General features: G+C 43.0%; 1 protein-coding gene across 1 annotated transcript in view; it reads left to right on the top strand.

Annotated features, from left to right (window-relative positions):
* LOC138246546 (carcinoembryonic antigen-related cell adhesion molecule 21-like) overlaps positions 1 to 14,701 on the top strand; it is a 125,468-nt gene that overhangs the window by 54,902 nt on the left and 55,865 nt on the right. The window contains exon 3 of the mRNA XM_069201212.1: positions 6,302 to 6,571. Within this exon, the coding sequence (XP_069057313.1) occupies positions 6,302 to 6,571 (270 nt within the window). The remainder of the gene's footprint in view (positions 1 to 6,301; positions 6,572 to 14,701) is intronic.

The raw sequence follows: 14,701 nt of genomic DNA on the forward strand, positions 1-14,701 counted from the left end.
GAATTGCTAAAATCACTGGGATAGCTGCCTGCTGGGGTCAGCAGACAACCATGTCTGTGATTGCTTTTGAGTAAAGCAATCTTTTTTTTAATTAAATGCAACCTGTTTTCCTTAAAGATAAATGGGATGAGTTTCTAAAAGAAAAGATAAAAGTTTTCTTTTCAGTTTTTAAGAGCAGGCAATGGTCTGTGGAACCGCTGCCTGCTCTTAAGACGTTTTCACAAATATTCTCAATTAAAAGGGCTCCCTTGGGGACCTGAAGTTGGGGATCAAATGTGAATGTTTTGCAACCGCATTTAGGTCGCAAAAGATTTATACATGCCACTGCGATTCAGTATTAAGAAGGGACTGCAATCTACGCCACTGCACTCTATTGACAGCACCATTGTACTCAACGCCACTACACTCTACGCCTCTGCAATCTACACCACTCTATACCACTGCACTCTACGTCACTGAACTCTATGCCACTCTACTCTGCTCAACTGCATGCTATGCCAATGCACTCTACGACACTCTGCTCTGCATCACTCCACTGTACTACAATGCACTCTGCAGCATTCCACTCTACACCACTGAACTCTATGCTAGTGTACTCCATGCCACTCTACTCTGCACCACTCCACCCTGCACCACTGCATTCTTTGCCACTGCACCCTACTATGCAACACACTAATGTATGTCACTGCATTCCTTGTCACTGTATTGTACGCCTCTGAATTCTAAAATACTGCACTCTATGCCACTGCACTCTACGCCACCGCACTCTGTGCCACTCTACACCACTGTACTCTATGCCACTCTACTCTGCACCATTATATTCTGCACCACTCCACTCTGCATTCCACTCTGCACCACTGCACTCTACTATGCAACACTATATTCTATGCCACTGCATTCTAAGATGCTGCATTGTATGCCACTGGATTCTATGCCACTGCACTCTCCACCACTGCACTCTATGCCACTATACTCTGCAGCACTGTATGCCAATGCAATCTACATGAGTCCACTCTACTCTATTCGACTCCAGTACACAACACTTTCTGCCACTCTGTGCTACAGCACCCACTTTCTGACACTCCACACCACTCCCCGCTCTGCCACTAACATGTAGCCATACTGAACAGCAGCCACGCTGGTGTAGAACATGGCTAAAACATATTGGCAGAGTAAATATATCTCTTGCATTGGCGAGACCTATTGGCTTTGACAATGCCTTTTGTAAGTTGCGATCATAGTTGGGAGAAATGGCTAAAAAAGAAGAGTGAAGTTTGAGAAGGATGTTTGGGAGTACACAGTAGTCAGAGACACTTGGGACGAGTCAGAGAGAGGAGGGTTGGGGCAAATGTTGAAGGGAGTATTTTGTTTTTAGCAAAAACTCAAATTAACTTACACATACATATGTACACATTAAGCTTTAAGTTTTGGTGGCTGGAGTAAACCCCTCTGTACAAATGTACACAGAAGCAGCAATATTTTCATGGACTGATGTGCACATGTATGTTGTGGTGAGGTATGCACATTTATTTTACTCAAACAATGGTAATTAACTTATAAATTCATATATACACATAATTTCTTGATGTTTTAGTAGCAGGTATAAATGTCTCCATATATACACATATATGTACATAGAAGTAGCAATTATGACACGTTCTGATATACCCATGTCTTTTGGTGTAATGTACATTTTGTCCCTTATATAGATGTAGCTGCTTATAACAGGAAGTATAGTTCAGTGAACAATGACACATGTATAATGGCAACCTCATCTCTAAAATGAGAGAACCATCATTTGTCATGTCTGAGTATATCATTTTACTGTTGCGATGTCAGTATAGTCATCATGTGGGGAAGAGGTAGCTCTTGACTTACCTTCTGAAGCTGAGAAGGTTGTTGGTGGATCTTATGTATGTGGGTAGTGAATTCCATGGCTTTGCTGCTGAACACAGAAAAACGTTCCACCCGTTACTTTTTTTATTATATGAAGGAATTTTGAGGCAGGGAGACATTCTGAAGTGTACGTTCCCTTGTTGTATGTATTTGGTGATTTTCTTCCTGATGAAGAGTGGTCCTTCGTTATCTATTGCTTTGTATATGATACAAAGCATCTTGAAGGTGGATTTTCTGGCAACTGATAATCAGTGTAGGGCCCTTAAGCCAAGGGAGATGTGGTTTTATATGTAGGAGGAGCCTAGCGGCAGAGTTCTGAATTCTCTGTAATCTTCTCATAGTGACAAAGGTGAGACATGATATTTACCATTAGCACAATACAGTTTTGATGGGACAAGGGAGATGGTAGCTTGAACCTTGTGGGGAAATCCTAGCTGCAGGAAGATGTGTCACAGTGTTTTCATTATGAAAAACCTTGATTTGGCAACCTTATCCACTTGTGCATTCATTGACAACTTGGTTTTCATGGTTATTCCGAAGTTTCTTACTTCCTTAGATATTTTTGATAATGGTTCTATATTTCATGCTCAGACGCAGAGAGGGTTTTAGGTTTTCCTGTCACCAAGGGTGAGTATTTTAGTTTTGCACGTTTTCAGTTGGAGGTGGCTCCAAGTCATCCATTGGCCAACAGCCCGAAGATAACTGAAGATTTTTGATATTCTGACATCCTTTGGGGTTTCCAAAGTATACGTGTGTCATCTATGTAGTTATAGTAGGTCATGTCAAATCCACTGATCAGATCTGGTAATGATTTCATGAAGATGTTGAAAAGCATGGGTGAGATGATTGAGGCTTGAAGGGCTCCTGCTTTAATATTTATGGTTTAGAAGAGAAAGGAGGAGTATGTATAATATTTGTTTGATTGTGTATGCGCGATGTGATGTAACGGAGTGCAGTGCCCTCTATTGCAGCTTACTCATCTTTTTGGATTAGTTTGTTGTGATTCACTATGTCAATTGCAGCTAAAAGGTTCAGGAGAACAAGGGCAACAACTCAGTTCTGGTCTACTGTGTTTTAAGGTCATCCCAGACAGAGATTAAGGCTCAGTCTCTTCCTGAAGGGAATTCAGTTTGGAAGATGGAAAATATGGAATTGTCTTCCATGAATTGTGACATCTGGGTGAAAGCTGCTCTATCATTAAGTTTGCCCTGGAATGGCCCATTTGCTGTGGGCTGTAGTTTGTATGGTCTGTAGTTGCCAGAGTCTTAATTGTCCTGGTTAGTTTTTTTTTTTTTTTTTACTGGCGTATGTATGCCTTTTTTAAAGTCATCTGGGATACAACTGTTGTTAAGGAGTTGTTGATGAGTGTTCTGACTGGGATGGCTGCTGAAGTTGACAGTAGAATGTTTTGAAGATTTTAGGTGGTCATGGGTCAGAGGAGTAGTCGGTTGGCTTGCTTGCTTTGGCAACAATCAGAAAATCAGTAGTGATATTTCTTTGAAAGAGCGTAGAGACTGTTTATGCCTTTCCCTGTAGACTTGGAAACGGGTTGTGGCTGTTGTTTTTTTGTTATTTAAGTAAGAATCCAAAGTGTTTGCTTTAGTTGTGTAATGATTTGCCAGTTATGGGCCCGGTGATGTGTGTGGGATTTAGTATGAACTGTTGTAGGTTTTGTGTGTCTAGGCCAGTGAAGATGCTTCTAGGTGTGGTATATTAGGTTTGGCAAACTAATGGGGGTCATTATGACCCTGGCGGAAGGTGGAGAAGCGGCGGTAAGACCGCCAACAGGCTGGCGGTCTTTTTTTTAGTATTATGACCATGGCGGTTACCGCCATGGTCATCCGCCGCTTCTCCGTTCCGCCCGCCAGGGCGGAGACGACCGTCGGGCTGGAGACCTGGGTCTCCAGCCCGACAGCCGTCACAATACTGCCGCCGGTATTTTGACCCGGCTTACCGTCGTGGATTTCCAGCGGTAGGAACCGCCATGAAATCCATGGCGGTAAGCACTATCAGTGCCAGGGAATTCCTTCCCTGGCACTGATAGGGGTCTCCCCCACCCCCCACCACCCCTGCCACCCCCCAAGGGTGGCAGGGCCCCCCTCCCCACCCCAACATCACAGAACCCACACACACACACGACACGCACGCAGGCACCACCACCAACACACACACGCACACACACCGACATACATGCCTACATCCACACACTCAGTCAGACACGCACACATCCATACAGACATACAGACAGACATACACGCACTCATTCCCAAAACACGCAACACACCCGCAAACATACACGCACTCACACACCCCCTCTACATACACAGAAGCACACCCCCATGCACTCACACAACACCCCCCAACCCTCCTCCCCTAACGGACGATCGACTTACCTGTTCCGTCGATCCTCCGGGAGGGGACAGGAGCTATGGGGGCTGCTCCGCCGACACCACACCGCCAACAGAACACCGCCGCGCCGAATCACAGGGCGTGATTCCCTGGGCGGTGTTCTGTTGGCGTGGCGGTGGAGGTGGAGCAACCTCCACTTCCCCGCCGCCCGCCAGTATGGCTGTTGGCGGCTCTCCATCCGAAAAAGGACGGAGAGCAGCCAACAGTCATAATACGCCGAGCGGCAAACCGCCACTACTGGCGGTCTTCCGCACGGCGATCCCTCGGCGGTCTTGTAAAAAGACCGCCGAGGTTGTAATGACCACCTAAATGTTGATGTCACCAAGGATGCAAAGGGTTTGAATATATTGTAAGAAAATTAGAAATTGTGTCTAGCAATGTGTCTTGGAATGTTGCACTGCTATGTGGTGGTCTCTAGAGGGAGAAAGTGACATGAAAAAATTGGAGTAGGGTTGTAGCTGACAGGAAAGCCTCATAATCTTGTAAAGAAAGATCCTCAGCTTTGGTGAAATTTGTAGTTTCTTCAAATACAATGGCAAAGCCACATTTTCTTTTAACTATGCAATTTTGTGTCCGTTTTATATCCTCGTGGAACAGCTTCATGCAATTTTGGGGCCATGACTCCCCCCAGCCATGATAGAGTTATGAATAGTAAGACAGGTTCTGTTTTTATCAATCGCTGAATATGTGGGACTTGTTCTTTGAAATGGAACTAGCGTTTAACAATATGTAGTCTAAAGAAATTCTATTTCCAAATACTTCTCTAACTATTTTTCATACTCAACTTCTAGCAGGATTGAAAAGTAATTGTTTACAGCAAGAAGCATGTTTTGGACAGCCTTTTTGTTTGGATTTCAGTCTCTTTGTTTTTAAATCTTTATACTTTCTTAATTTTGCACCTTCCAATGTTTCCCCCAACTGACCTCCATTGCTCACAGTGCAACGAACAGAGTGAATTAAATGTGGTAAACCTTTTTTAACAGTAATAGATACTCCTTCTTTTGCAGCTCCATTATGTCACTAGTTGGAATTTCTTTCAGTTGATTCTTTTTCTTATTTCTTCAACCCTTATAAGGGAGGGAGAGGATGTTACACCGTCATTCGTCCTCCCGGATAAGATATCACTATCTCAATAAGTGTGGTGGCAAAACTTTACAAAATGTGCCCCGAACTAGGTCATCATTCCAATAGTCCAACTTAGGGAATGACTCAATTGATGTTTTCCAGAGACAAGGTTAAGGATTCTCCTTATGGACAAACACATATTTGTGTCATGCTTCATCATCGGAGTTCTCTCCCTACCCTGTTAGGACAGTGCTACCAGGGCGGACTCAACCTCCTGTTTGATGTAAAAGGAAACTACTGGCCAAAACGAGGGATCCAGATCAATTAAAAATACCTTGAGTTCTACCAGTAATTTTCACCTTTGTTTGTGGTGACCAAAGGTATGATTAAAAACAGAGCTGATGGTAAATATTGAGAGTAATGACTCAACCCGTATCAGATAGCCAATATGTTTCTGCCCTCACGAAGAGCCTAACCAGGTCTGGAGCATTCCTCAGGGATAAGGATCCCTATCACAAACGGTGTGCTGCAACTGAAAGGTAACTAACTAAAGGGTAAATGCACTCAAGTCCTACCTGAGTGATGGTGCCCTACATCATTCTGGGGTCACTGGCTCTTGGTCTGGGAAGGAGACAGTGTCCTTTGTAGTCACACAGTCATCAAGAGGTCCACCGTGCCACTGCACGTGTTCAAACCTTTTCAAAGCGGCTGGGAAAAGTTTTGAATGGGTGCAGTGGCATGGTGGCATGGTGGCATCAGCTGTCATGCACAGCCTTGCTGGGAGCCTGGCTAGCATCAGCATCAGTATAAGGTCAGGTTGTAGCACCCAGAGCAGAACTATATTGGATCACCCGCAACTCTACGCCTGTAACTGTCTCATATATCCCAATGTAAAACTAAGTACTCTTGCCTTCTTCCTCTTGTTTAACAGAACCAATCGGAGTGGTCTCATTGAGTGCTTACCCTGCGCAGGTGACAGAGGGGGACAGCTCTGTGACGCTGAGCTACATGCTGTCACAAGGTCAAGGGACAGCGACTTGGACCAAGGATGGGGTCAGCATTGTCTCCAACTCCACATACACTTTGTCTGGCAACACTTTGAAAATTAGTAATCCGAATACCACGGATTCAGGCCTCTTCAACTGCACTGTCTCCAATCCAGTAAGCCGCAACTTTGGGGTCTATAACCTTACTGTCAATGGTAAGTGAATTCATACTTTGAATGTTGTACATATCTACTTTTCATTGAAACTACTTACTCAAGCCTTTTTGCTAAGCCTTGGTAGTAAGAGTTCTTTCTCCACTTAGGAGCAGAGTCTGTCAGGGGCCACTTTACCTGGTGCGAGTAAAGCAGGTTTGCAGCATTTTTGCTGTTGCACGATAGAAGATCGAGCAAATATGACTTGGTCTGAACTTAGGTTTTACACCATGATGAAAATTGATGGTTTCACTGTTTTTGCTGGGCTTACATATGAAGAAATGGAGCAAATATGGTTTTCTCTACTACTCAAATATATAATGAAGGGTATGTAATGTATACAAGCAGGGTTTGCTCCACTTCATGCTATAAAATAAAACAAAAACAGCTCTAAATCAATTTGCAGCATATTGCTTTTACAAAGATTATTTGTGGTCTTTGTGATACTATTTTGAAAGTTCATTTAACATATTAAATATTTGTTTTTAAAAAATGTTGCTGACATTTTTTATTTTTTTTAAATTCAATTATATGTTCAATTATTAGGAACCAAGTGCCACTTGTGTCGAAGAGCCTATCCACAAAAAGAAGATAGGGCACTAGGTAAAAGAGTGAGTCAAAGAAACTTGGCACATAAAAATAGGTAATGCTCACTACTCCCAAGTGGCTTCACCCTAGCTTCTGTTGTCCAGATGCTGACTCGTGGCTTGCTGTTCCTAGTTTAAGGAGGGATTGATTATTTATCTCTGGAAGTAGTCTATGGGGTGAGTCTCAAGTATAGATCCATATGTGTGTATATAACAGGGAATTTCTACTTCCTAGGCATATTTGTTAACAAATTAATATAAAGAAGTTCTATTAGGCACATCTTGGCAGAAGAGGATAAACTTCAGTTTCCTTCAGGGCTTGAAACTGTCTTGCCGTCATCTGAGATCTGGGGCCAGACTACTGTAAGATTCCTGAGATTTTTGATTGCAGGGTTTTGTGGTTGCCACTTTTTTTGTTGAAAGACGCAAGATGATTCTGTTGTCAGAAGTTCATATGAGTATGCAACTTTGGTTGTAGTAGTAGACAGGTTGGTCAGGTGTTTGAAGCCTCATGAAGATTGTGCTTTGTGGGTAATGCATACCATCTTGAAGGTTACTGACTGCTCTACAGACGTTAAGTACCAGAGAAAAGGCTTGATATGCATCTTCTTTTGTTTGTCGCTCCGTTTTGCACCACCTGATATTGTTTTAGTGCCGTCATCTCAACATCTATATAGAGGTTGAAAGAGTAAATGTACCATTATAGTTAAAGTATGTTGATGACGTGCAGTGTGTGATGAAAGCTTAGGACTGTGGTGTGAATTTGCTAAGCATATGAAGGTGGAAATGTCACAGCATTCACTTGGGGCGTGAGTGAGAGTGTTGGGTCATTGCTTTTCATGCTGTGGTGGGGGACTGCCTAGCACAGTTGATTACTGCAAGTGTAGCAGGCTTGAGTTTAACTTAGCAAAGATCAAGATTTTCAATTTAAAGCTGCAGACACCAAGGTTGCTTTCCCTCATTTATTCCACTACAGGGGCAAGGCAGGAAGCAACAATGTAATAAGCTTTTTTGAGTTGTTTATTCTTCTTACTTTCTCCTCAAATTTGAACCTGGTATAAAAGTATTTCTAGTGAATCAGAGTATTTGGCTATACTGGAGAGTCTCCAGCATCTTATTGTGATCATGACAGAACTCAAATAAAGCCAACACGGTCTTACACACCAAGTGCAACTGGTTTCTTTGAGGATTCCCTGCTTTACCCTTGGAAACTTAAGATTTACAACATTTTCCTGTTGAAAAATACCTCCTCCAGATTAAATCAAAAATTGTGATGCATGACAGTTTTCTAATCAGACCCATAAGAAGTCTCTTGGACCCGTAGCCCACGGTTATACATATTGGCCATCCAGAGTAGAGTAAACAGAGATGTGCCCCAAGAACCTTCTGTCAGACTGTATTAGAAACAAAATCGTATATGAGCTTAACATGACACATGATAGACAGACTTGGCTAGACTTAGCTGGTTTATAGTTGGATTCCCTATAGTTCCCCAACAAGTTGCCACATACACCGATGCACGTGTACACACACACACACATACACATGTGCATACACACAACATATAGGTACACACATTCTCACTAAAACACAGTTAAGTGAATTTATTGTTTAGGATGGTTGTAACCTTAACATAGTTTTTTTTTTAATCTTTCAAATTCACTCAAACAATTATAAGTATGAATTGCAACTGAAAAAAAACCTCAGAAATTCTCCAGTAATGGTTAGCTCTGCAAACCATAACTTGCATCAGGGGAACGATTCCCTTTTCCATCTCTGACTGCCATCATCACTGACCACATACACAAAAATATGAGGGCCTGTGTTAGTAGGGGGGGAAGAGGAATCGGACAAGAGAGAAAACAGTCTTACAGGATTTCACACTCTGCTTCATCACTTCTGGATATCAAGGTGATCTGTTGGAATTAGTGGATCTCTACAAGATCTGTCTTAAGGAACTTGATATTGAGAGTGCTAAGTGTAAATGAATGTAGCTCTGTGCAACAAGCTCTCTGTGCTTCGATACAAAACTGGTAATTCCTCAAAAATTGGACAAATGGAAAATATTTATCTCAGATATCCATGTGTGCTACCAATAATCCACTCCAAAAATCCTTCCTGGTACTTCACACAGTATCCTTAGGAAAATATGCAATCTCAGTCTTAGCAGTTCAGACAAATGTTAAGAAAATAGTTCAAAGTTCAATTTTATCCTCAAACATGACTTCAGGATAATTCACTGTATTCCCAATGTTCATCAAACAATTGTTTAGGGAGCAATAGGTGTTGACAAAGAAAATCCAAGATTAATGTAGTGAGGTGGTGGCTTCAGGAATATCATAGCATGAATATATAGGTAATGAATCTGTGAACCATGAGTATGTAATACGTGATAATCTAAGATGGCAGCTGTCTCTCAAGAACATGTGAGAGTTTGTGGCCTTCTGGGAATCCTAGTTTATTCCCGGCATCCTCCATTCATGCTGCCTCAATCCATAAAGCACTGGCACTCTGTGATGACTGCCAGTCTTTCCTTTGCTGAAACAAACCTAAGCGTGTGTTGATTTGGAATACCACTTCCCTGCTCATGAAGCTGTACGCAGTACGCAGTACATCTAGCCCCGCTTCCTGGTGCAATGTTGCTCTCAAAGACTGTAGCCAAGAATCTTCCCAGAGTCATCACACTCCTTGTGTTCAGATGAGCAATGATGGCGATATGTAGTCTTCTTAAGGTTCATGGAGATTAATTATGCATAGCAGAGTCACAATATATCCCAATTATATTGTTTAGAGTTCAGGATGAGCATAGTTGTCCCGTACTGGGGGTTTCTATTTGATGGTTATTTTTTGTAAATTGACACAGGCCTCTGGCATGTCCACTGCTTAAACAGACAAACTTGTTTTTATCTTTCTACAAACACATAAATCATTATTTGACACTTGACTATTCAAATGCCCTTTCAGTGGTGCATTTTGCTTGGCTGTGTTCCCAGTGTTAGCTGCTCCGTTGACAAGTGTTCACTAGTGGCAGGATTACCTTATGGGGTCATCAGCCATGTCTCCATGAATACCAGACAATCACCTATTTAGTACAGCATAGTGCTGAGTGACTGATGTGAATGAGGTTACACTGTGTGGTGGACATTTTGTGTGGCTCACTTTGGAGGAAAGGTACAACAATACTGCCAGCAACACGATTATCGTAGATCAAGGAAACAATTGTATGGTGAGTCTTCAGTATCCCTTGCAGTTATAGAAGGTAACATGGCAGTTACAGGCTTGATGGTTGAAAAAGTGTAGTTAATGATGTCTATCATGTGGGCGAAAATATTGATGCTACATAAGTCACTCTTAGTGTATCTGATTTCTGTGGGAATATGGCAAAAATGATGCAGCTTGTCAGTTGCAGTATGAGTATGTCTACCACTTAGCACATTGTCTTGCAAGTAGATGACTGTGAATACCCTGCTCTATTTCTAGGGATTCTTTGGAGGGGACCAAAACTTGCCTACTCTTGTGGGGATAGATCAGGCCCTCAACAGGTAATTAACCATATATTATAGTGTGAACAATGATTCTATGTCAAACCTATTTTTGCCTTACCCACAACTTATTTTGCTTTTCCCATACTTGACCTGTTAATGCCTAAAGCATCTGCTAGTGTCCATCAGGAAAACAGGTGGAGTCCTTGCGGAATCTGCAGTGGTTCCATTCCATGGCATCTTTTAATCCCCCTCCAGATTATCTCTGGAGGGGACCTGCAGAATATTACCCAAATGCACATACAAGACTTGCACTCCTGCGCCCTCTGTCCTTTAACAGTAACCTTTAAAATAGCTCTTCATTTCACTCTATTTGCCTTTATATGCTGGAATAATACCTGTTTCTTTTACTCAGTTTAATGGAATTAAGTGTACTGACCCCAGAAGCTTGAAAGGCAGAGATTAGCATGCCAATATTCAATACTGTGACCTTTTGATTACAGCATATGTCAACAGGAAGCATGTAGCTTGTTGAGTCATATTTCTGTCACCAAATATATTGAAAGTGATGTTGTTCTTGATCATGGGTAGTATGCTCTTTACAAGGTCCTTTTGTAATGCCTCATTATTACTTTTATTGTTATGGATTTTGTTAATTGGTTTCTATTATTTGAATTTCCTTCATTCTTCCTCAGTGTGCCTTGTTTGGTCACAGATAAGGAGATGTGGTACATTTAGCTGCATGTCCATGTGATAAGGCTGATCTTGCAAAGACATACAACATGAATACATTATGTGGTGTCCGAAATTTGCCCGTTTGCTGAGTCTGTGCTGGGGACAACAGTAGGGCAGATATGTTGCTAAACCTAAGATTTACGTTTAAAAGGGGCCCGCGCTTACAGGGGTGCCACCCTTGAAGTACGCAATTCGAAACACAGCAGGACAGTTAATATTCTTCTAACCACTTCTCTTGTGATAGAGCTAGAAGGTGCATCAGAAAGTCTCTTTATTGGTGTAAGAAAGTGGATTATTATTTGGGGTGGGTTACTGCCCAGGGTGAACCCTGAAAGTCACTAACTTATTCTGAACTCAGCCCCCCGGTAGCTATGGCACAGAGCAGACAGGCTAACCTTAGGGCATGTGGAAATTGTTATGAAATACCAAAACAGTAATAAAGTCAAAACTCCAAGCAAAACATCTAGGCACATTTGATGCCAAACATGATAGATCCCTGGTTGAGTATGCCAAGTAGATTGGTCCCGGTGAAAGTCTGGAAATCAAAAGGTTAAAAAAAGTTTTAATATCTGAATTCTTAAAGCTTTGAGCCAGATACATGTTCAAATGCTCGAAATAGCTGTTTCAATTTGCGAACAGCATTTTTACCACCAGTGTGGTAATTTGCAAAACAACCTATCTACTAATAGATGGGTGTTCAATATAGCAATTCATAGTGAGTCACATTTCAAGCTACCACATGAATATTGATGAGTTTGGTCACAAATTGCGACCCACTACGATTCGCTACCATCACAGCGATGGTGGCCTGCCAGGGTCAGCAGACCACCATGATTTTGACTGCTTTTTAATAAAGCAATCTCTTTGTTGTTTTTAAATGCAGCCCACTTTCTTTAAAGCAAACAGGACTACATTCAAAAAGAAACTTTTTCTGTTTTTTGTATGTTTAAGAATACTTAATGGTCTGTCTCAAGGACCTCTCCCTCCTCTTAAACAAACTGTTTTTTACATTCACAATGTAGATAGGTTACCACTACATGTTTGTAGACGGTAAAGTATTAATGTTATGTGTAGTGTCTTGCATGGTTTAGAATGGAACCTTTCTGGCTCCCTGAGGACGATGTATCGGTGTATGATGTAATCAATAGTACAGAATAAATGAGAGCTTCCTTTAGAATGTTGGAGTTCACAGGTACTGCAGAGGAATAACGATGTGTGATTCACAGCTCTGCGTGTGGCCTAGTTAGTTGGCGGGTAACAGGCTGGGGAAGACGCTACAACTGGTGATGAGATAGGTGAGAAGTAACTCGAAGAAGAAAGTGCTCTCCTGGACAGTTTGCCGTAGTCCAAGCAAACTGCTCGTTCATGCCACGTAATCCCTTCATTGAGGTGCAGAGTCGATGGTGGGCGTATGTGGAGTCAAAACACAACTCCAGCTGATGTGATGCATAGAGTTATGCATTGTTGGTCAAGAAAATATGACCAAGATCATACAAAATGTACCACGCTGTCACACAAAATAAAGTTATACAATATATGGAGCATTAATGCTCATGGTGAATTCAACCAGGTTTACAAAGTGCAGTTAAAGTCAATTATCAAATATCAAATAGCGCTAAATGCAGATCAATCAGGTGTAAACATTATGAACTGAAGTATACAAAGAATATAAAGGACTGACTGAGCCTGCTAAAGAGAATTGATGCATCCCGGCAGACGTTGGGCCCAAGAAGAAGCACCAGGTTGGGCTAAAGAAGCAGTCCATATGCACAGTGGGCAGAAACTCTGCAGGAGGCAGTTCTGCCAATGGCGCTCATCAAGAGCGACCCTGAGGCTCCCCCACTGCAGGGCCAAGGCCAGATTACAAATAGAACTAATCCTGATTCCCAGGCAGAGAGGCCAGGGAAAATGCTACTCTCAATGTCAGTTGGGATACTTGAAGCAGGCTGGTCCGTCTGGAGCGCTGGAGCTGTGGAAATTTCTCACTGAAAATATCTAAGTCACAATGCAGAATTGAATGTAGTATTTTTTTCAGTGGTACAGTAATCTTTGAGAGGAATGAATTTGAATTTCAATCTGATGCTGTGGATCTGTGGGTATGATACCTTTTCGGGAAGGTCCTGCAGAAGCCCTACAGGAAATGTTTTCAAAGTTTCTAAACTTTCTTCTGGTGACCAAACAACCACAAGAGTAAACTTCTAAGGGCCCCAGTACCTGAGAGAAAGGTACTTAGAGACATTCAGGCTGCCAGGCAGAGGACATCCGCATATCCAGTCCATGTCCACTTGCCACTGGTCAACTGGGCACGTCAGGCAAAAGGCATATTGCAGCTTGTTGTGTCCCTGTAGCCAATTAACCCTTGGAATCTACTTATTTTTCCTGAGTACAAGAGGGGTCAGGTCTAGTACTTCAGGGCCTCTTTCAGGTCACAGACAGCAGGTATGGTCCTCTTTTGATATTCTGCAGGACTATGAACTGTTCTAAGGATGGTGCCTTGGGGTGCCACATTTATGCCTGGCATCAGATAGTGTGTGTGGGCAAATCCAGGGCACTCCCTAACCAATAGGGTGAAAGTTCCTAGGAGCACCATGCCGATGGTTTCAGCAGTTCCCGTTTGTCCTACTGCAAACAATCTTCCAATGCCCCTCATTGATGACCTGGTCAGTGAACTGCTCTGCCACCGCATAGCTCCACCAGTAAGTGCTGCCCATCTGTCTTGATCTCTGACCCCGGTCTGAAGTTGAGGATCTCCTCCACCCGCAGGCTCTTGCCCATGCCTCATCCCTGGTGTCTAGTGGGAGAGCTCTGCTCTTCTGCTAGGATGCCCTCAGCCTCTTTTCTCCATCCTATCCCTTCGTACTTTTCTTTTAGTGTGCTGTTATTGTGCCTTTCGCTTTCTGCGCTTTCTTCTATCTTTTTCTCATTTTCTCTATCATTCCTCTCATTCTCGCCTTTCTCTCTCTCTCTCTTCTCGCTCTATCTCCCCGCTGCTGCTGCCCCCGTGGCCCCACCCCCCTTTTTCGCACCATTTTCCTGCTCCCAGCTGTTCTATCCTCCTCCCTTCTCCCCTCCCTACTTCATGGTGGCCGCTGTGCGGCTGCGCCTAAGGCAAGTCCGTCTGCGCCCCTCCGCTACATGACCGCGACCAGCGCCAGGACCCCTGGACCTGCCACCTCTACATGCAAGCAGCACTCATCACACTCAACCCAGGACGCAACGATAACTGTCAGCAGACATCACCAGCTGACACACACAGGCCCTTCAGCTGCCTCCGCTGCCGCCAAACCTACACCTCCAACAAGACCTTGGACCCAGCACAAACCATCCGC

Source organism: Pleurodeles waltl, chromosome 7, assembly GCF_031143425.1.
Source record: "Pleurodeles waltl isolate 20211129_DDA chromosome 7, aPleWal1.hap1.20221129, whole genome shotgun sequence".
NCBI classification, from domain to species: domain Eukaryota; kingdom Metazoa; phylum Chordata; class Amphibia; order Caudata; family Salamandridae; genus Pleurodeles; species Pleurodeles waltl.